A 17,269-nucleotide genomic window follows, 5' to 3' on the forward strand; every position below is an offset into this window, starting at 1 on the left:
CTCAGGGCGGTGGCCTGGGGCAGGTGGGCAGAGCGTGGGGGCGGGCTCACTTCCTGTGGCTGCGGTCCCAGGGCAGCGAGCTGGTGAACGGGCAGATGGAGCCCGTCCCGCAGCATCCGCCCAGCCTGCGGCTTGGAACCCACCCAGGACCCCCGGCCCCTGTCCACAGGAGCTCAAGCCCAACCCTGTGCACGCCTTCCTTTGAAGATCACCCTGACATCCTAAAGCCCTCGGTCACAGAGGAAGCAGAGGTCAGAGGTCACTGAGTGGTCGCATCCCCGGCCCCCTCTCCCCACAGCCTGGAGGGCCTGGTGGGACGTGCTTAGCTGGGGGAGACCCTGGAGCTGCGGGGTCTTGGTGGAACCTGCTGGCAGCTAAGCCACAGGCCTAGGAGAGCCTGCTCCAGCCTGGGCCTGGGCTGGGCCGTCTCCACTCTGGCCCTGCCCTGCCCAGTGGGGCCTGGTGGGCAGGTGGGCCAGTGATGGCGGGCAGGGGCAGTGGGGAGAGTGTCAGGGGAAGATGGTGGTCATTCTGGGCTGGGCAAGACGAGATGGGACAGAAGGGCCCTTTCAGAGGTGAAACGTGACAACAAAGACTGTTCAGTTCACTGGGGCCTCGGTGTTTTAGGCAAAGGAACTAACAAAACTGCACCTTACGTCGCCCATCCTGCAGGGGCCCGGGAGAGGCTGGCACAGCCCAGGACCACCCCGGAGCTCTGCTGGCCCCTGACCTAGACCACGGGGTTTGAGATGAGGTCCTGGGCCCAGCCTGGCACACGTACTGCATCCTACTGCCTGCACACTATACATCCACCTGGGGGTGCCGAGCACTGCACCCCCTCCTGAGGAGCACCTCGCCCTGAGGGAGGGGCGGTGATGCGGGGCCAGCACAGGGCGAGGCGGGCGAGGCAGAGCCGAGGAGCAGCAGTGCAGAGCGGACCCTACTGGGGAGGCTCGCTGGCACTCTTTCACCCTCGGCACCTTTCTCCCCGCACCCTACTCCCCACCCTGCTCCCCACCCTGCCGTGTGCCCCAAGCTGGAAAGGGCCTGTCGCTTTCACCGGGGAGCATGCCCTGCGCCTGACCCCGGGTGCCCTCCTGTGCTGGGTCAGCCACATGGAGGAAGCAAAGGGGACCCTGTCTTCAGGGAGCACTGTCTGCGGGGAGCACACGGCAGGTGGAACGTGCCAGACCACCGCTGGGTCCTAGGCCGGCCTGCGTGAGCTCCCACCAGGAGGGCTGGTCAGAGAGGGCTTCCCGCAGGAGGAGGCTGAGTTACTGAGGGCTTGGGGGGGGGGAGGAGGGTCGGGGGTCAGTGAGAGCTGGAGGGGCCCCGGGAAGCCAAGAGGCGCTTCGGAGCGGCACCCCAGCTCCTGGCCAGCGCCTGCAGAGCACCCAGAGGGTGCCTTCGTGCTGCGTTTGCCAAGACGGGGTTCTGGCTGGCGCTGCATTATCTCGCTCCAGAAGAAAGGCTCAGAGATGCAGAGAGGGAAATGAAACTAAGAAAGATGGGCAGGGGCTGTTCCAACCGGCCTGGCAGCGCGTCGCCCCCAAACGAGGCAATCCTACATTTTCCATCGGGGCCGGACGGACCGCGCCGGCTCCCCGTCCGCAGACGGCGCGGGCTCCCTACCTTCCCTGGATTAATCACGCCCTCGGGCCCTCCCGCCCGCACCCACTCCCCCGCACGCCTCAGTGACGCGGACGGGGAAGGCCATCAGCCACCTGTGGTCCTGGTACCGCGTGGGCACAGGGCACGGGTCCGTAGCGGCGGGCCAGGCCCAGCCTCCGATCACCCGGCAGGTCCCCGGCCCAGCGCCCCTCGACAGCAGCGCCGTGCCCCAGCCCCACACGGACCGTACAAATGGCACGGACACACAGAACTCTTAATTATGGGCTCATGAATGATTCATGTGGAGGCAGTTCTGTGTGGCAGGGCCGCCAAGCTGGTGTCCAGCAAGTGTACAGGAGGCGGAATCACAGAGACACAGCCCGGGCCCCGGGGCTGAGCCTGGCGGTGGCGGCTGAGTCCCCTCCTCCAGGCCACCCTCAGGCCCTGGGGACCCAAGCCTCCCGTCCGCTGGGCCGGACTTGAATAGGGAAGCCCTTCCTGCCAAGCAGGCCCGGGGGTGCCTCACAGGAGAGCCCCAGGTCATGGGTGTTCAGCTCTTTCCCAGGGGCCCTGGGTGACGGACGAGCCCCCCACAAGGTCCCACAGAGAGGGAAATGAAAATAAGAAAGATGGGCATGGGCTGTTCCAACCGGCCTGGCAGCGTGTAGCCCCCAAACGAGGCAGAGAGGGAAATGAAAATAAGAAAGATGGGCATGGGCTGAGGAGAGGCTGGCACAGCCCAGGACCACCCCCCACCCCCAGCACAGGGGGCCTCGGGGAGTCCCTTGGGGAGGGGTGGGGTGAGCCCAGAGAAAGGAGCTGGGAGCCGCCTGGCTTCCTCAGCGGGCCCTGGCGGGGGTGTAGCCGCTCCCCTCCTCCCCCTCTCTCCCCCTCCCTCGAGGCTGGCTCTGAGAAGCAGAAATCTGGCTGACTGCCCAGGACGCCCGTATGAGATCCTGGAGGGGTGTGTTTTATGACCTGGGGGTGGGGGTGGGGGGTTCTGTGCAAGCTTGAGACATCAGCCAAGAAATTGGGGCTCTGCCTCCCCATGGAGGACCCGGCCTCTCCCCCCACCCCCACACTTCTCTGCCAGCCCAGCATCCCTGGGACCTGCACATGACAGCGGGTCCCCGAGACCGGAGCCAAGATTCACACCTAAAACGCCCCCGCCCCCGTCTGGAAGGCCCTTCAGCTCTGACCGCGCCTCTCGGCGCCTCTGCCCCAGCCCCGAGCAGGCCTGGCCCCCCCCACCCCCACCCCCGGTTTCCAGATCGCCAGACCCCAGGGCGTTCCTCACACATGTGCGTGCAATTTAAACACATGCCACCCAGAGCTCTGGTTCTTTATACACAGCCTCCCTCCCCTCCACGCACTCAGGCATGGCCGCCATCCAGACCCCGCCCCCCTCCCTCCCTCTGTGAAGGGCGCGGGGGCCTGGCTCGGCCCGTCCACAGGCAGCCTGCCAGGGAAAGGTGCCCACCTGGACAAGGAAGCGTTTGTGCACATTTTGCCTGTAATTGCTTGCCAGTCTCGTCCGAGACACCTCCTGCCGCCCCGTCGGGCACTTCCCGCCGCCTCCCCCGCCGCCGCCCGCCCGCCCGCCCGCCCGCCCGCCCGCCGGTGCCAGCGCGGGCGCGGGGACCTCTCTGACACGTGGCTCCGTGCCCAGCGGGAAACGTAAGCTGCCGCCTCGCCCAGGGTAAGCGGCGACATTTCTTTCACGCCGTCTGAAAGGGGTAATTAAGCTGAGAAGCGCGGTCCAGCCCAAACCTGGCTCGCTGAGAGCTGACCTCTGTTTTGAATACATCACATGAGCCCGGGGCCCCGTCCTCTCCCCAGCATCTCGGGGGAGGCCCAGGGAGGGGTGAGCGGAGGGGCAGGCTGCTGGGGCTGGGAGGGCAGGGGAGCCACCGTGTGGTCCAGCAGGTGGTCCCCAGGGCAGCGAGCTGTCAGGTTGCATCGGCGGCTAAGGTTCCCCCAGGGCTGAGGAGGCCCCTCTGACCTGGTCCCAGGCCCCCTCTGCCCCCTGCAGGCACGTCGAAGGGCCTGTCCTGCTCGCCCACCCTCATCCGCAGGAAGGAGCCTGTTCCCCTTCCGGAAGGAAGCGAATAGACAGCAGCCTTCTGTGGTGAGCCGGGCGTGGGTGCCAGTGTTCAGGGCCTGGAGGTCTCTGGCTGCATCCAGAGGGGGCAGGCGAGGGCAGCCTCCCAGGAGAGAGGGGCCAGAGCAGAGTCATAACAGACACGCGGGTGCAGCCAGGGGAGGCTGTGTTCCTGCAAAGGGGCCGTGCGGGCTGGGACGCAGAGCTGGCGGGGGTGCCTGGGTGGCCGGGCCTCGCGCCCCTGGGATAACCACAGGGCATGGGGTGCTTCCAAAGGGAGCCGCCCAGGTCCTCGCGGCCTCTGGGCCACCCTGAGGCGCCCGGACCTTATTCCGAAGAACGGGATGGGAAGCAGGAGCGTAAAGTATCAATACTGCCTTGCTTGGTTGGTTGCTCAGTGGTTAGAGCATCGGCCTGCAGACTGAGGGTTGTGGGTTTGACTCCAGTCAAAGGCACGTATCTCGATCTCCTGCCTGGGTTGGGGTGTGTACAGGAGGCAACCAATTGATGTGTCTCTCTCACAGCGATGTTTCTCTCTTTGTCTCCCCGACACACACACCAGACACAACCTCCTCCCCACCCCACCCCCCGCCCCTCCACTCTCTCTAAAAGTGATCTGGTGGTTCGGTGCACGCTTGAGACCAGGCAGCCAGGTCTGGATGCACGGAGACCGGAGCAGGATCGTGCTTGTGGCCTGTCTGTCCAGTAGCCAGTGATCCCATAGCCCCCGCCAGAGCCGGTCTGGACTGCGGGAAGCGGGAGGGGGAGGGAGAACTGAGCCGGGGGGGCTGTGCTGCCCCCTAGGAACTCCCCAGACAGGACGTGGCTGGAGAATGGAAAAGAGTCGAGGAAAAGCAAGCCAGGCCCAAGCCGTGACCAGGGCTGGGCATGTGATGTGCAAGGCAGATGCCAGCCTAACCCTCTCGTCCGCACCCTGGCACCACCGTGACCTCTGCCCCCTGCCTTGCCGTGGCCTCTCTGGCTGAGACAGCCCCTCCTGTGTCTTTACCTCCTCCCTGACTGAGGGGGGCTCGGCCCGGCTGGGTGGGGAGCCAGGCCAGTCACCGTGACGCTGACAAAATACGGCCCTCCCGATGCTGAACGCCCTCGGAGGATCTTGGTGCGTCTGGGTCTCCATGACAACACGAGGGCCTTATGTTCGGATGCTCCGGAGAGTCACGTGCAAGGTGGTCTGGCTATCCGAGCCGGGGAGCACGGGGTCGAGGGTGGCGACTGGTGGATCGTGGGGCTGGGAAGGGGAACTCAGAACCCCCGGAGGCTTAGCACCGGTTCAGCCTTGGGTCCCATGAGGAGCCACGGCAAGAAGGCCAGGCCCTGGCCGCATTCCCCCCCCTTCCCGTTCTCTGCCCTCCGTGGTTCTCTGCCCTTCGTCACAAGCTCCCTGGCCCATACATTGGGGGTGACCCCTCTCTCACCAACTCACAAGCTACCAACCGAGATGATCAGTGAGATTCACATAAGGGGCCTTGTTCGCTCTAAAGGGAGCGTGTAGACGTGGGGTGGCCTGAGGGGTCCAGGGGCCTCGCTCTCACGGCGGGGACGTCAGGGTAACATCCCGGCCAGAGTGGAAGCGCGCGCGCACACGGAGCCGTGCAGGGCAGGGCGGGGTGACGGGCAGAACCCGGCCTGGCTTCGGGTTCAACTGTGACCGGGTTCCACTCCCGGCTGCCTCGCTTTTGCCACGGGGCCCTGGACAAATCACCGGTTCCTCGTCTGCCACGTGGGGCTCGTGGTCCTCGCGTGGCAGCGGGCTTGCTGTGACTGTGCCATGAGCTGGCACATGAGAGCCGCTGCGGCACACAGAGAAGGTGGTACCAGGTGCTGCCACCCTCTGGCACCGTTGCAGGGCTGCCGCCGGTCTAACCGCCCTCCTCTCCTCTCTGCCCGCAGGTCCGGCCTCTGTTCCCCGGCAAGGAGCCCCCGCGGCCCACCGAGATGTCCCGGCACCACAGCCGCTTCGAAAGAGACTACCGGGTGGGCTGGGACCGCCGCGAGTGGAGTGCCAACGGGACGCATGGGACCACCAGCATCTGCAGCGCCACCGCTGGGGCCGGCGGCACCGCCAGCAGCCTCAGCGCCCGGCCCGGCCTCCTGCCCCTGCCGGTGGTGCCCTCCCGGCTGCCCACGCCCGCCACGGCCCCCGCGCCCTGCACCACAGGCAGCGGCGAGACCATCACCAGCCTCGTGGCCAGCTCTGCCTCTGCCGCCACCACCAAGGTAAGACCTGTGTCCTCTCCGAGGCCCCGGCCAGCTCCTCGGGCTTACGGCCTGGGCGCGGGGCGCTGGGCACTGCGTTCTCCGGAGCACCGGTCCCCACAAAGCCGGGCCGGACAGCTGTTTCCGTTCACGTGGGTTTATTTTTATTTCTGTAAGGTCTCTCTCTCTCTCTGCGACTCGCTTGTAGGGAAACAAGGAGGCACCGAGGACACGCATTGTCCTGGGCCACGTTCGTTAAATGCTATTTACGGAGTGACATGACAGGGAAGCTCGGAGCTGGCAATACAGGACCCCTAACGAGGCGAATGTAGACAGGCGCGCGAGCCCCCTGGAGTCGCCGGGGACTTGGGTTCGCAGGAAGATACAGGCCAGCGACACGCCATCAATGGACAGGAAGCTCCCTCTTGCTAACCCTGGTGCTGGGGATTCTCACATTCACTGTCCCCTCCGAGCCCCAGACAACTAGGAGGTCCGTGCCCGGGCCACCCTTTCTTGCAGTTGAGGATACCGAGGCACACCGCATCCGAGAAAGCCAGTCAAGGCCAGGGGCCCAGGCCCCGGCCCCAGCCGTCGGGCTCGGGGGCATGAGCTCCAGATCCTTCCCTCTCCTTGGGGGTCGCTCGGCTCCAGCCTCAGAAGGACAGCGGGTACCAGGCCGTGCTGCCAACCACAACGTCGAAATGAAAATGTCACCGCCTGCCATGGGTTCTAGCTAATCCCCGTCACCCTGCTCAGAGCCCAGGCCCCAGGCTGGTGGCAGGAGGCCCATTCGTCGCCATTCTGTGTCCTCGGCTGGCCAGGCAGCGGCTCCGAGGCCGCCTGTGCCTCTGCCAGCCATTCAGAGCCGCCCCCGGGGAGCCTGCGTGTGCGTGTGCATGCGTGTGTATGTGTGTATGCGCAGGCATGCTTGGTCTTTTCTCTCCTGCGTTCAGGAAAGTTGCCGGAGGAGTTGAAGGCGGGGGACAGGGCCCCAGCCATTATGAGAAGCCGCGCGTGGCTCCAGGTGCGCTTGCCTTTGTGCCTGTGATTTCCAAACCCCGCTCCAGCCCGGCGTCCCGCTAATAGCTGCGTGCTGCCGGCGCGGCCCTCCGGGCCGAGACAATGGAGCTGTCGGAGGCCAGCTCCCAGCGCCTTATTGATTTTACTTTCCTGTTATGAAAGCACGCACCCCCCCCCCCACTGTGGCGGGGAGGTGAGGAATGTGGGGTGGGGAGAGGAGATGGGGGGGTATTGGGGCACGCCACCCCCAGACCAGCCAAACACATTCCTTCCCCGGGCGCCAGCCCCCAGGACTGCTCCTCCATGTGGCGACCTCTGCCCGGCGGAGCCAGCGGCTGCCCCGCCGGCCGCATCTGGCAGCCACTCGGCCGGGCCAGCTGCTGGCCATCTGGAAAGGGGCAGACTCCGGAGCGGGCTGCCGGGGGCTCCAGGTGGGGAGGGAGGAGCTGGACCCAGGAGCCCACTCCCTGGTTTCTTTCCTCTCCAGGAGGGGGGCCTTTGAGGGCTAGCGTGGGGCCGTGCCCCAGGGAGGGGTTCGGGCACCACCAGGCCTGGGGGGGAGGGGGGAGAGAGGCGGAGACTCAGCAGCGGGGCCTCCCACGGGGCTGCCCTGCCCACCCAGCTTCTCCTTGTGCTCCCTGGCCGCTCCATCTTCGCTATATCCCTGTCTGGCCCGGCCCCAAACCACAGCACAGGGGAGGGAGGGAGCCCGGCCTCAGGCGGAAAACAACAGCTGGGCAAGGGCCGGGCTGGGCGGCGGCAGGGGAGAGGGCCGAAAGTTCACGCCTGCGAGGACTGCCAGCCCCTTGGCACGCCGTCCTCTGCAACCGGCCCCAGCCCAGCTCCATTCCTGCAGGGGCTTGTCCCTCCAGCAAAGCTTCCCGGGGCTCCTGGCATCTTCCGGGTGCGGGGGAGAGGGAGGGCAGCTGCCAGCTGTGGCTGGCGTCCTGGTTGCTGTTAGTGCATTTGAGCTTCAGGCCTTTCTGCCGGTCTGGCCCTGCCGCCGCCCCCCACATGCCAGTCCCCCGGCGTGTTTGTCTAACCCCATGCGCGCGCCACATCAACGGGCAGGCGGCCGCCCTGAGGAATCTGTGGTTTCTCTGGTCAACAAGCATCGAGGGGAGTCTGCAGAGCAGCCAAGGGCCGGCCCTTGCCCCCGGGGAGTTCCTGAGCTGGGACAGAGCGAGTCTGCGGCCTGGACAGCGTGGCCGGATGACCGGAGGCTGTCTCTCCCGTGGAGGCTGCTGGCAGAGGCAGCTCCGTGAGTGGGTAAACACAGGCTTCGGAGCCAGCCTGCCGGGGTTTGAGCTCTGCTCCGTCGCTTTCCAGCTGAGTGGCCCTGGGCAAGCCCCCCAACCTCTCCGAGCCTCGCGTCTGTAAAACGAGAGCAGGTGGAAGGACCCGCCTGCCAGGGTGTTGTGAGGGTTATGTGGGCCCGTGGTCGGCAAACTGAGGCTCGAGAGCCACATGCGGCTCTTTGGCCCCTTGAGTGTGGCTCTTCCCCAAAACACCACGGCCTGGGCGAGTCTAGGTTGAAGAAGTGGCGTTAGAAGAAGTTTACGTTTTAAAAATGTGGCTCTCCAAAGAAATGTCCATCGTTGTGCTGTTGATATTCGGCTCTGTGGGCGAATGAGTTTGACCGGGACCAGGACACAGGCTTTATTGGCGGAGAAGTCCCCTGCCGGCTGCCTCCCAAGGAGAAAAGAGCACAGGTGTCGGGGTGAACACGCCTTTTAAGGGGAGGACAAGGAAGGGACGGGGCTTAGGGCACCCAGCACACGCTGGTTGGTGGTTTCACGGAAGGCACATGATTAGGGACCCAAGGACTTAAGAATCGGGGGCTTAGGGTATCTGGCAGGTGCTGATTGGTGGTTCACTGTACAGTCCACATGAGGTGCCTGGTTAGGTGCTCAGGAATGTTCGGACTGCAGTGGAGTTTACGTCATTCTCTGTCCATCATTGGGGGAAGGGAGGATGTATCAACCTGTACCCGGGTGAGACCTGTGGGACCAAGTCCGTGCCCCCCAGGTGCCTGGCCCCCTACAAGGAAAAGGGATCATTTCTAGCCTCACCAAGAGGGCAAGGGAAGTCTTCAGATTAGAAACAGGACCGAGGCCCCAAGCAGGCAGGAAATTGTGTTTCTGAGTGGCCAGGGCTCAAGGTGACCTTGTGACACAGAGGCCTGACATGACCCAGGTGACATGGCAGCAGAGGGTCTAGGAGGAGGGGGCCGTCTAATGGGCACCAGCTGGACCTGAATTGGCACTCCTGGTAAGCCAGATGACTGAGGGAGCGGGTTTTAGAGCTTTCCCAGCCCTGGGACCCTCTCCTCAAAGGAAAGCCCAGCATGTAAGCAGGACTGAGAGCCCACTCCTGAGGGAGGGAGAGGTATAGGGAGGGAGCTTGCCCCCTGTGTGTGTTCCCTCTGCCCCGAGGGTGGTTAAGGTTATCTGAACGCAGTGGCCTGGCTTCCTTGGTGAGACGTCTGGTGCCATGCATGGACCAGAGCTCCCTGAGACTCGGGGTGTCTGCACTGTCAGGCCTTGTCATCCCTCCCGCGCTGGACATGGAGGCAACCACGGCAGCCCGGACCACCATGCATCGGAGGGACGGCCTGCCTCTTCCCGCCTCCCCTCTGCAGCCCCGGAGGCCCCGTCACCAGCTCATTCCAGCGCCAGGCTGCTCCGGCCAAGCCCTGAGGGTGGTCCCGGCTCTCGGGGGTGGGCAAGGCTGGCTGTGCTCCCTGCGGCTGGTTAGTGAGGAGACCACGATTCTCGCTGTCACCGCTACCTTTGGGCCTGCGTTGACTTCCCTGTGTCTTTGTTTCTGTGTGGCCTGAGGATTTCTTGCAGGCTTTTGATGAAGGCCAATTGGACAAGCACAGACTCCCGGGCTGCTGAGGCAGGGGAGGGCCTGGCCAGATGCAACACACACACACCACTCTTGCGCACACACACACTCACACACACACACACACACTCACACACACACACACACCACTCTCGCGCACACACACACACACACACACACACACACACACCACTCTCGCACACACACACACTCACACACACACACCACTCTCCCACACACATTCATTGCTCAGACGCATCAGCTGCTTCCTGGGCCCGGATCAGCTTGCAAACCTCTAGGACACGGGTCCCTATGACCCAGCAGGTACAGGTGGCCATGCCCTCCAGCCCTTCTATTTTGAGGTCAGAAGAGTGTGACCTAAAGAAAAGACTTGTGCCGAAACCGGTTTGGCTCAGTGGATAGAGCGTCAGCCTGCAGACTGAAAGATCCCGGGTTCGATTCCAGTCAAGGTCATGTACATTGGTTGTGGGCACATCCCCAGTTGGGGGTGGGCAAGAGGCAGTTGGTCGATGTTTCTCTCATCGACGTTTCTAACTCTCTATCCCTCTCAATTCCTCTCTGTGTAAAATCAATAAAAAATATTAAAAGAAAGAAAGAAAGAAAGAAAGAAAGAAAGAAAGAAAGAAAGAAAGAAAGAAAGAAAGAAAAGACTTGCTAAGGCCCCTCAGGACGGGGTCCCTCTGGGATGAGAAGCCGGTCGGGGTCTCTCAGGGGGTGGGAAGCGGGACTGGCAGACCTGGCTCCTTTCCCGCCCGGCTGCCTGGCTCACTGTTGTGTTCACCATGGAAACCACATTGCACTGTCAGGATACCTTCTCCCCTCCTCTCACTCACCTGGCTGCCAGCAAACACCGACTTTCAGCAAGAAAATGGGCACGTAGCAGGTCTGAGATGAGCTCGCTCAGCAACATCAACATGAAAAAAAAGTTCGTAGGCGGGCCTTACTAATCCCTGTCTGAGTTTGGGGGGGGGGGGGGCGGATGACACTGTAATGGAAGGGTGTCCATCCAGGGTGGGCCCACCTTCGCCCTGAGCTGCCAGGAGAGGCTCCGGCCACTGCCGCCCTGAGCTAGAATAAGCCCATTGGAAAAGAACTCTTACCTGTTTTTATCCTTTCTTAAATGCATGCATCCTCACATTTATTCCGGTGTTTAACGTTAGAAGTGTTTGGGGTTTTTATTTAGACGTTGGGTGGCGTTTCTGTGGCCAGAAAATGCCTTGGGAACATAACTCGTGTTTATAGCAATGAACCTGGTTCCCTTACCCGTGGTTTTCCTTAAAGTCGCAGTTGCCATGAACATGCCGACAGCATGATTGGGGGGGGCTCGCTTGTGTTCTCGTTGGGACATTAGGCCTTGGGGCCGTGTCGATCCTGAAGGCACAGCCGTGAGGGCTCCGAGCTCTGAGTCAGAGCTGGGATATTAGAATCCCGCCTCTGCCACTTAGGGACACGTATCTCTCTGAGTCTGTTTGTCTACAAAGTGGGAAGGATGACGCCTTGGGTAGCATCCTCCGCGGGGCGGGACGGAAAGGGAGCCGCACTGCCCTGCAGTGGCAGCTGCGTGAAATTTAAATTATTCCCAGCAAACCTGCCTGACAGATGAAACAGGAAAGGGACAGCTCCATAAAATGCAATTTTGTTCTCGGAAGAACGGGCTTTCCAGGATCCCAGCGGGTGTCTGGGGAATGCACTGGGGGCTCTTTCTCCTTGTGGTCGGGAGCACTCAGCCTGAAACACTCCCGTCGCTCCAGGGAGCTAAGCCCCGGAGAATACATCTGAGCCGGGCAGGGAGAGACGAGGAAACCGGGGGGTCGGCCGGCTCCACCCTCAGCACGAGGCACCCGGAGCTTGGACGTGTCTGAGCACGTGGGGCTCTGCGGGTGGATATTTGTCACCACAGAGGTGACCTGGAGACGCTGCTGTCCTCATGCTCCCTGCACTCTCCGGAGATGTGCTCCTCCCAGTGGAGATGGTCTGGGGTTTCCATAGGGGGTCAAGGGAAGGAGCGTGAGGCCCCTCTGCGCGGGTGGTTCTGGGAGTCTGAGTTGGTAAAGCAGCTTTTGCACAGACTGAAGAGCAGAAAACCAGAGGCTGCCGAGGGGGCTGGCTGGGAGAATCCCGGGAGCCCCTCTCGTGGTGAATGTCCGGACTGAGCGTGACTTCCTGCAGAAGCCTGCTTCTTGCTCCGTGCACGAGGATCTGGGACCCCTAGTGATCAGGTATCAGGCACTGGTGATGCGTGTGAGACATGCGTGTGCATGCTTGTCCTGGGCTAGTGGCTTTTGCCTGCACTTTACCCCGTAGCCACGGCTTGGATTGTGTCTTTGTTGACTTAAAGCCCCTCGGTCAGTGACACAATGTGGACAAAACTGAAAAGTGTCATGACTTCCAAGGCCCCCATGTCAGCGCCTGCAGTGTAGGGAGGGTGGATCGGAGTGATTCCAGCATAAAGTTCTGACTCAGGAGGCAGAAGGTGGAGCGACGAGTGTGTGTTGTTCTACGTTTGTAAGGGATGAGCCATTGTCTCAATTCCCGAAGGAAGTTATCAGGAGAGGTTACGGACGGGGGTCAGATGTGTGTGTGTTCGCCTTTGCTGCCTAACAAGCCTCCCAGCAGGTCATGGCTTAAAGCCGTCCCAGCTCTGTGGGTGGCTGCCAGCTCTGGCCTGGGCTGGCTCAGCTGATCTCTGCCGGGCTCTCTCTTTGGTCTGTCATCAACTGCCCTTTGACATGTGGCTAGAGGCCCGTGGCTGATCTAGGATGGCCTCACTCGCTATCTGTGCTTAGCAGCCCGCCGGCCAAGGCACCTCCGTTCTCCTCGGTGTGGCCTGTCGTCCTCCATCCGGGCAGCTCAGGCTCAATCACATGTGGTCTCAGGCTTCCGAGGGCAGCAGGAGGACAGGGCTCGGAGCATCCCCCACGGCTAAGGGGCAGGCCCAGAAGGATGGGAGCATAACGGGTGATCATTGTGGCAGCACATCCCCAGGGTTTCCAGCTCTTGCTTGAACAGTTATTTACCCTCCAGCTCCCAGGGCTCAGGCAGGAAGGAAAGACTCAAGTCTATTCCTCTCCTCCACGTGGCCCCGGGGAGGGGACCTGGGACACGCGTGACCTGTACCCAGCCGGGCCTCCACACGTCCCATCCACACCAGGAGCATGGGAAGATGAATTCTGACCAGAAGGCTCTCTGTAGAGCCTAAGGTCAGGAAAAGGAGCCAGGTATGGGGTGCAAATGCTTCGTAACCCGAGATCGGTCAGCCTGGTGGCTCTTTCTCCCTCACGGGCCAAACCCCATGCAATTCCCCCAGAAGCCCCTTGGAAAGGCCTATTTTTAAATTGAATTAGGTTTTCTGCAAACAGCATCATTCAAGATGCACATAAATCTGCTTCTTATTCCCTTTTAATGGTTTTCCTTGTTTCATTTAATTACTCATGTTGCAATTAAACAATTTTTTTTCTCAGTGCCAAAGGACAGCGTTTTAGCTACATTACAGGGTTTAATAGGCTTTGCAGGACTAGCCTACAAATCTCATCATCATTTATAATATTGGGGTTTTGTTTTTTTTTAATAGGGAAAGTATGTTCCAAAATCTAAACAGCCAAATTACACATGGCCATGCAGAGCCCAACCCATTTGTTAACAGGGAAGTATCCGCGATGCTAAGAATAACTCAGGGACACAAACGTGAAAAGGAGAGCGCACTGCCCCTCGATGTCACCATCAACATCTATAGGTTTAGTTTCATTTCAAGGAGGAGCGTTTCCTCCAAACCATGACCGTACATTCAGGGAGAGTGGACACACCAAGTCATCTCCTTTATTAAGAGACATGGAAGTCGCCGAAACCGGTTTGGCTCAGTGGATAGAGCGTCGACCTGCAGATTGAAAGGTCCTAGGTTCAATTCCGGTCAAGGGCATGTACCTTGGTTGCGGGCACATCCCCAGTAGAGGATATGTAAGAGGCAGCTGATCAATGATTCTCTCTCACCGATGTTTCTGAATCTCTATCCTTCTCTCTTCCTCTCTGTAAAAAAATCAATAAAATATATTTTAGAGAGAGAGAGAGAGAGGGAGAGAGAGAGAGAGAGAGAGAGAGAGAGAGGGGCATGGAAGTGCCAATCACAGTAGCCACCATGGAGGCCAAAGGATGGACATAGTGCAGACCATCCTGGGCTTGATTGACAGGTGGGAAGAACTCCTGAGGCATGGGTGGGAGAGCAGCCCAGCACCCGGGGGGCTACCTGGGTAATTTGGGGTCGGTGTCCCTGAGGACTCACCGCTGTGACGCTCGGCCATCCCGCCCCGTCTAGCAACAGCAAGGTGATGCCACCCACGGCGAGAAGGCCAGGCCTTGGAGGAGGGCCTGACAGAAGCGGGAGCCATCGGCGGGCTTGTTTGCGGTCATTTCCTCCAGCACCCCAAGAGCGGGGGCTGTGAGGGAGCCTCCGCTGCGCTGTGTTCAGTGGCGGTTACCAATCTCACCAGCAGCTGGGGTCCCCCAAACTAGAGTGGGGAGTGGGTCTTCCTGGCACTGTGTGGCCTTAACCCCGTGCACTCAGAAGCTCCCTGAGGAAGCAGCTGAGCTGCCAGCCAGCCGGGTTACTACACGTGTCTCTGGGGTAACCACCATCCCCTCATCATCATCACCATCACTCATGTTTACTGGGTGCTTGCTGAGAGCCCGCCAGAGCCTGACGTGCAAGCCTGGGCTTTGTGTGGCCTCGCTGTGGGTACGGAATGAGGGTGCTCATGGCACTCGCCTCACATAATCCTTGTGGGATGCAGGGGGTTAGCTGGGACAAAGACACGTCGGGCCCTGGCCGGCTCACAGCAAACACCCAGTAAACATTAGTGATGGTGATGATGATGCCCCCCTCAAGGATTATGCGAGGCAGGTGCCATGAGCACCCTCATTCTGTACTCACAGCGAGGCCACACAAAGCCCAGGCTTGCATGACGGGCACGGGCCGTCCAGCTCACTGTTCTTCAGCGTGGTGCTAAAATGTGGGGTCACAGGCCTGCGTGGGGTGGGGACACCTGTGCCCTGAGGTGGCGTGATGCTGAGGAGAGAACCATGGAGGAGGAGCTTCATGCTGCCACACTCACCCCGACTGCACTCCAGGGCCTCACCCACTATCTGCCCACCCCCACCACCACCAGGCAGGAGCCCACAGACCCCACAGTGCCCTCACCCTGGGCATCGGGGATATGCTGAGGGTCTGATTTTTACTCCCCCACGATAGCAGGCTGAGGAGAGGATGCTGGACGGGATACACTATACCCAGAATTCCTGCTAATGGGGATTCAATTGTGGCAACTCGTCATCCGCCGAGATTAGCGGGGAATGGTGCGAATGTCGTGTTTGAAAGGCATTAAGAAAGCGTTATGAATGAGATTCCATGGCGCCACATCGTATTCCTTGTAAATAATTGAAGAAGAAACCAGCGCTGGAAATTTGGGGCCATCCATTTCTGAGCTCCCAGCAGTTCCCTCCCCCGGCTGATGGGGCCCCACTGATCCGGCTACGGGGACGCCCGCACCTGGCAGGTCTGAAGGCCCCGAAGAGTGAGCATCACACGTCACGCATCCAGAAAGAGGCTTCCTCCCGGCAGAAACGAGTGGCTGCGGCCTCCAGCAGGCGGGAGACTCTGGGTTTTCTGGCACCATCTTCTGAGTCCAGGTATGTAGGTCCCTCGCTTCCAGGCTCCAGAAGTCTGGTCGGGGGCCAGGGCCCAGGTGGGCTCTGGTGCATCTCGGAGTCAGCAGCTGCCAGCCCACCACCACTCATGCCCGCTTTGGGCAAGGATCAGAGCGCCAGTGTGGCCACAGACAGGCTGCCCGTCCGGCATCAGCAGCTTCGGCCCTTGAGGAACAAGCTCTGGCCAGACAGCACCCGCCTCAGGGGCTCCTCAGCCCTGGCTCCGACCTAGTGTCTCCCCCTGGCCCTGTGAAAGGCAGCGGGGCCTCCTGGCTGTGGCCAGGGTCTAGCTTTTATTACCAAAGCTCAGAGCAGAGGAGCGGCTGCACCAGGAAACCCTGAAAGGAGCGGAGGGGGGAAGCTCTGGGTCTTGCCCCTCGCGGCAGAGCAGGTGGACGCCCATCCTGCGTCCCGGCTTTGACTGCTCAGAAGTCCCTCTGCCGCGGAGCCCGCCCGATCTTGAGGGGGTCTTGAGGGGCCGAAGAAGTTCTATGACCATGGCCAACTTTGCGGGCAGTTTGGAGCAGCCGGTCATGGGTGAATCGGTCCCCTTGTCATTAGAAGTGGTTCCAGGTTTTCAAATGAGACGTCTGTTGGCTGCCATGCCTGGGGCGACCCGGGAGAGGAGAGGGGGGTGCCCATTAAGGGGCAGTCAGGGCTAAATGGTCAGTTGGATGATCAGCCAATCACAGGAGTCCGTCCCGGTTGCCATACCTTCTGCACACCTATATAATAAAAGGCTAATATGCAAATTATCCCCTTGAGCAGGAGTTCGACCAGCAGGCAGGCCTGCCAACCACCCATGTCTCCTCCCCCTGGCCAGGCTGGCCAAACCCCACCTATGCACGAATTCATGCACCAGGCCTCTAACACACACACACACACACACACACACACACACACACACACTGAGTGGCCAGATTATTTTGTGTTCAGAGATCATAATAATCTGGTCACTCGATGTATGAATACCTAACACTCCTCTTTGCCTGCACAGTGATGGGATTGGAAACCCACACTCCAGATTCGAACTGCCCAAGTTCAAGTCCTGACCCTTCTCCTTTCTAAAGCTGTGTGACCTTTAGCAAGTTACTTGCCCTCTCTCTCTCAGAGCCTGGCTTCCTCTTCTGTAAATAATACCATCTGTTTCATTGGGCTGTGGGAGGGAAGGGGGATTGAGTGAGTTAACAGTGCAGATGTCTACAGCAGTGTTCTGGTGACCTCCGGCCCCCCAACCCGAGTCCATCCCTCGGGCTGCTGCCCCGGCCTCACGCCTTAGATGCCATGCAAGTTGGGGAGCCAGGCCTCCTGGCTCCCACCTCCAGCACCCTCCCGCCCCAACTCCAGGGCTCTGCTCATCAGGGCAAGTCAAGGCAGAAATGATCTTTTCAGACGGGAGAAATAGGGCTGCTGCTGTTTTATGGCGGTGTGGTTTATGGTTTTCGAACATTTTAATTAGTTTCATTTTTTAATATAAATGCACCCTGATGCTTTGTGCAGGAAGGGCACGGTTCTTAAAACCTCAGAAATAAAGTAGGAAGATGACAGAGTGGCTATGAAAGTGTCACACTCAGATGTGTTATTATTATTATTGTTATTTAACATTTCTAGGCACCAACCCTGAGCCAGGAGCAGTGATGGAGGGAGGGGAGGGTGAAAGCCCAAAGGTGCCTACGAGTCGAGTGTGGTGTCGGGCCCCGGCTGGTGTGGCTCAGTTGGTTGGAGCATCATCCCAGGCACCCAAAGGTTCCC

At 60.7% G+C, this 17,269-nt stretch overlaps 1 protein-coding gene across 1 annotated transcript in view; it reads left to right on the forward strand.

The window, feature by feature from the left end:
* Positions 1-17,269, forward strand: part of KLHL29 (kelch like family member 29) — a 237,014-nt gene that overhangs the window by 127,456 nt on the left and 92,289 nt on the right. The window contains exon 3 of the mRNA XM_036434704.2: positions 5,624-5,950. Coding sequence (XP_036290597.1) covers positions 5,669-5,950 — 282 coding nt within the window. The 5' untranslated portion in view covers positions 5,624-5,668. The remainder of the gene's footprint in view (positions 1-5,623; positions 5,951-17,269) is intronic.

Source organism: Pipistrellus kuhlii, unplaced genomic scaffold (assembly GCF_014108245.1).
Source record: "Pipistrellus kuhlii isolate mPipKuh1 unplaced genomic scaffold, mPipKuh1.p scaffold_m20_p_13, whole genome shotgun sequence".
NCBI classification, from domain to species: Eukaryota; Metazoa; Chordata; class Mammalia; order Chiroptera; family Vespertilionidae; genus Pipistrellus; species Pipistrellus kuhlii.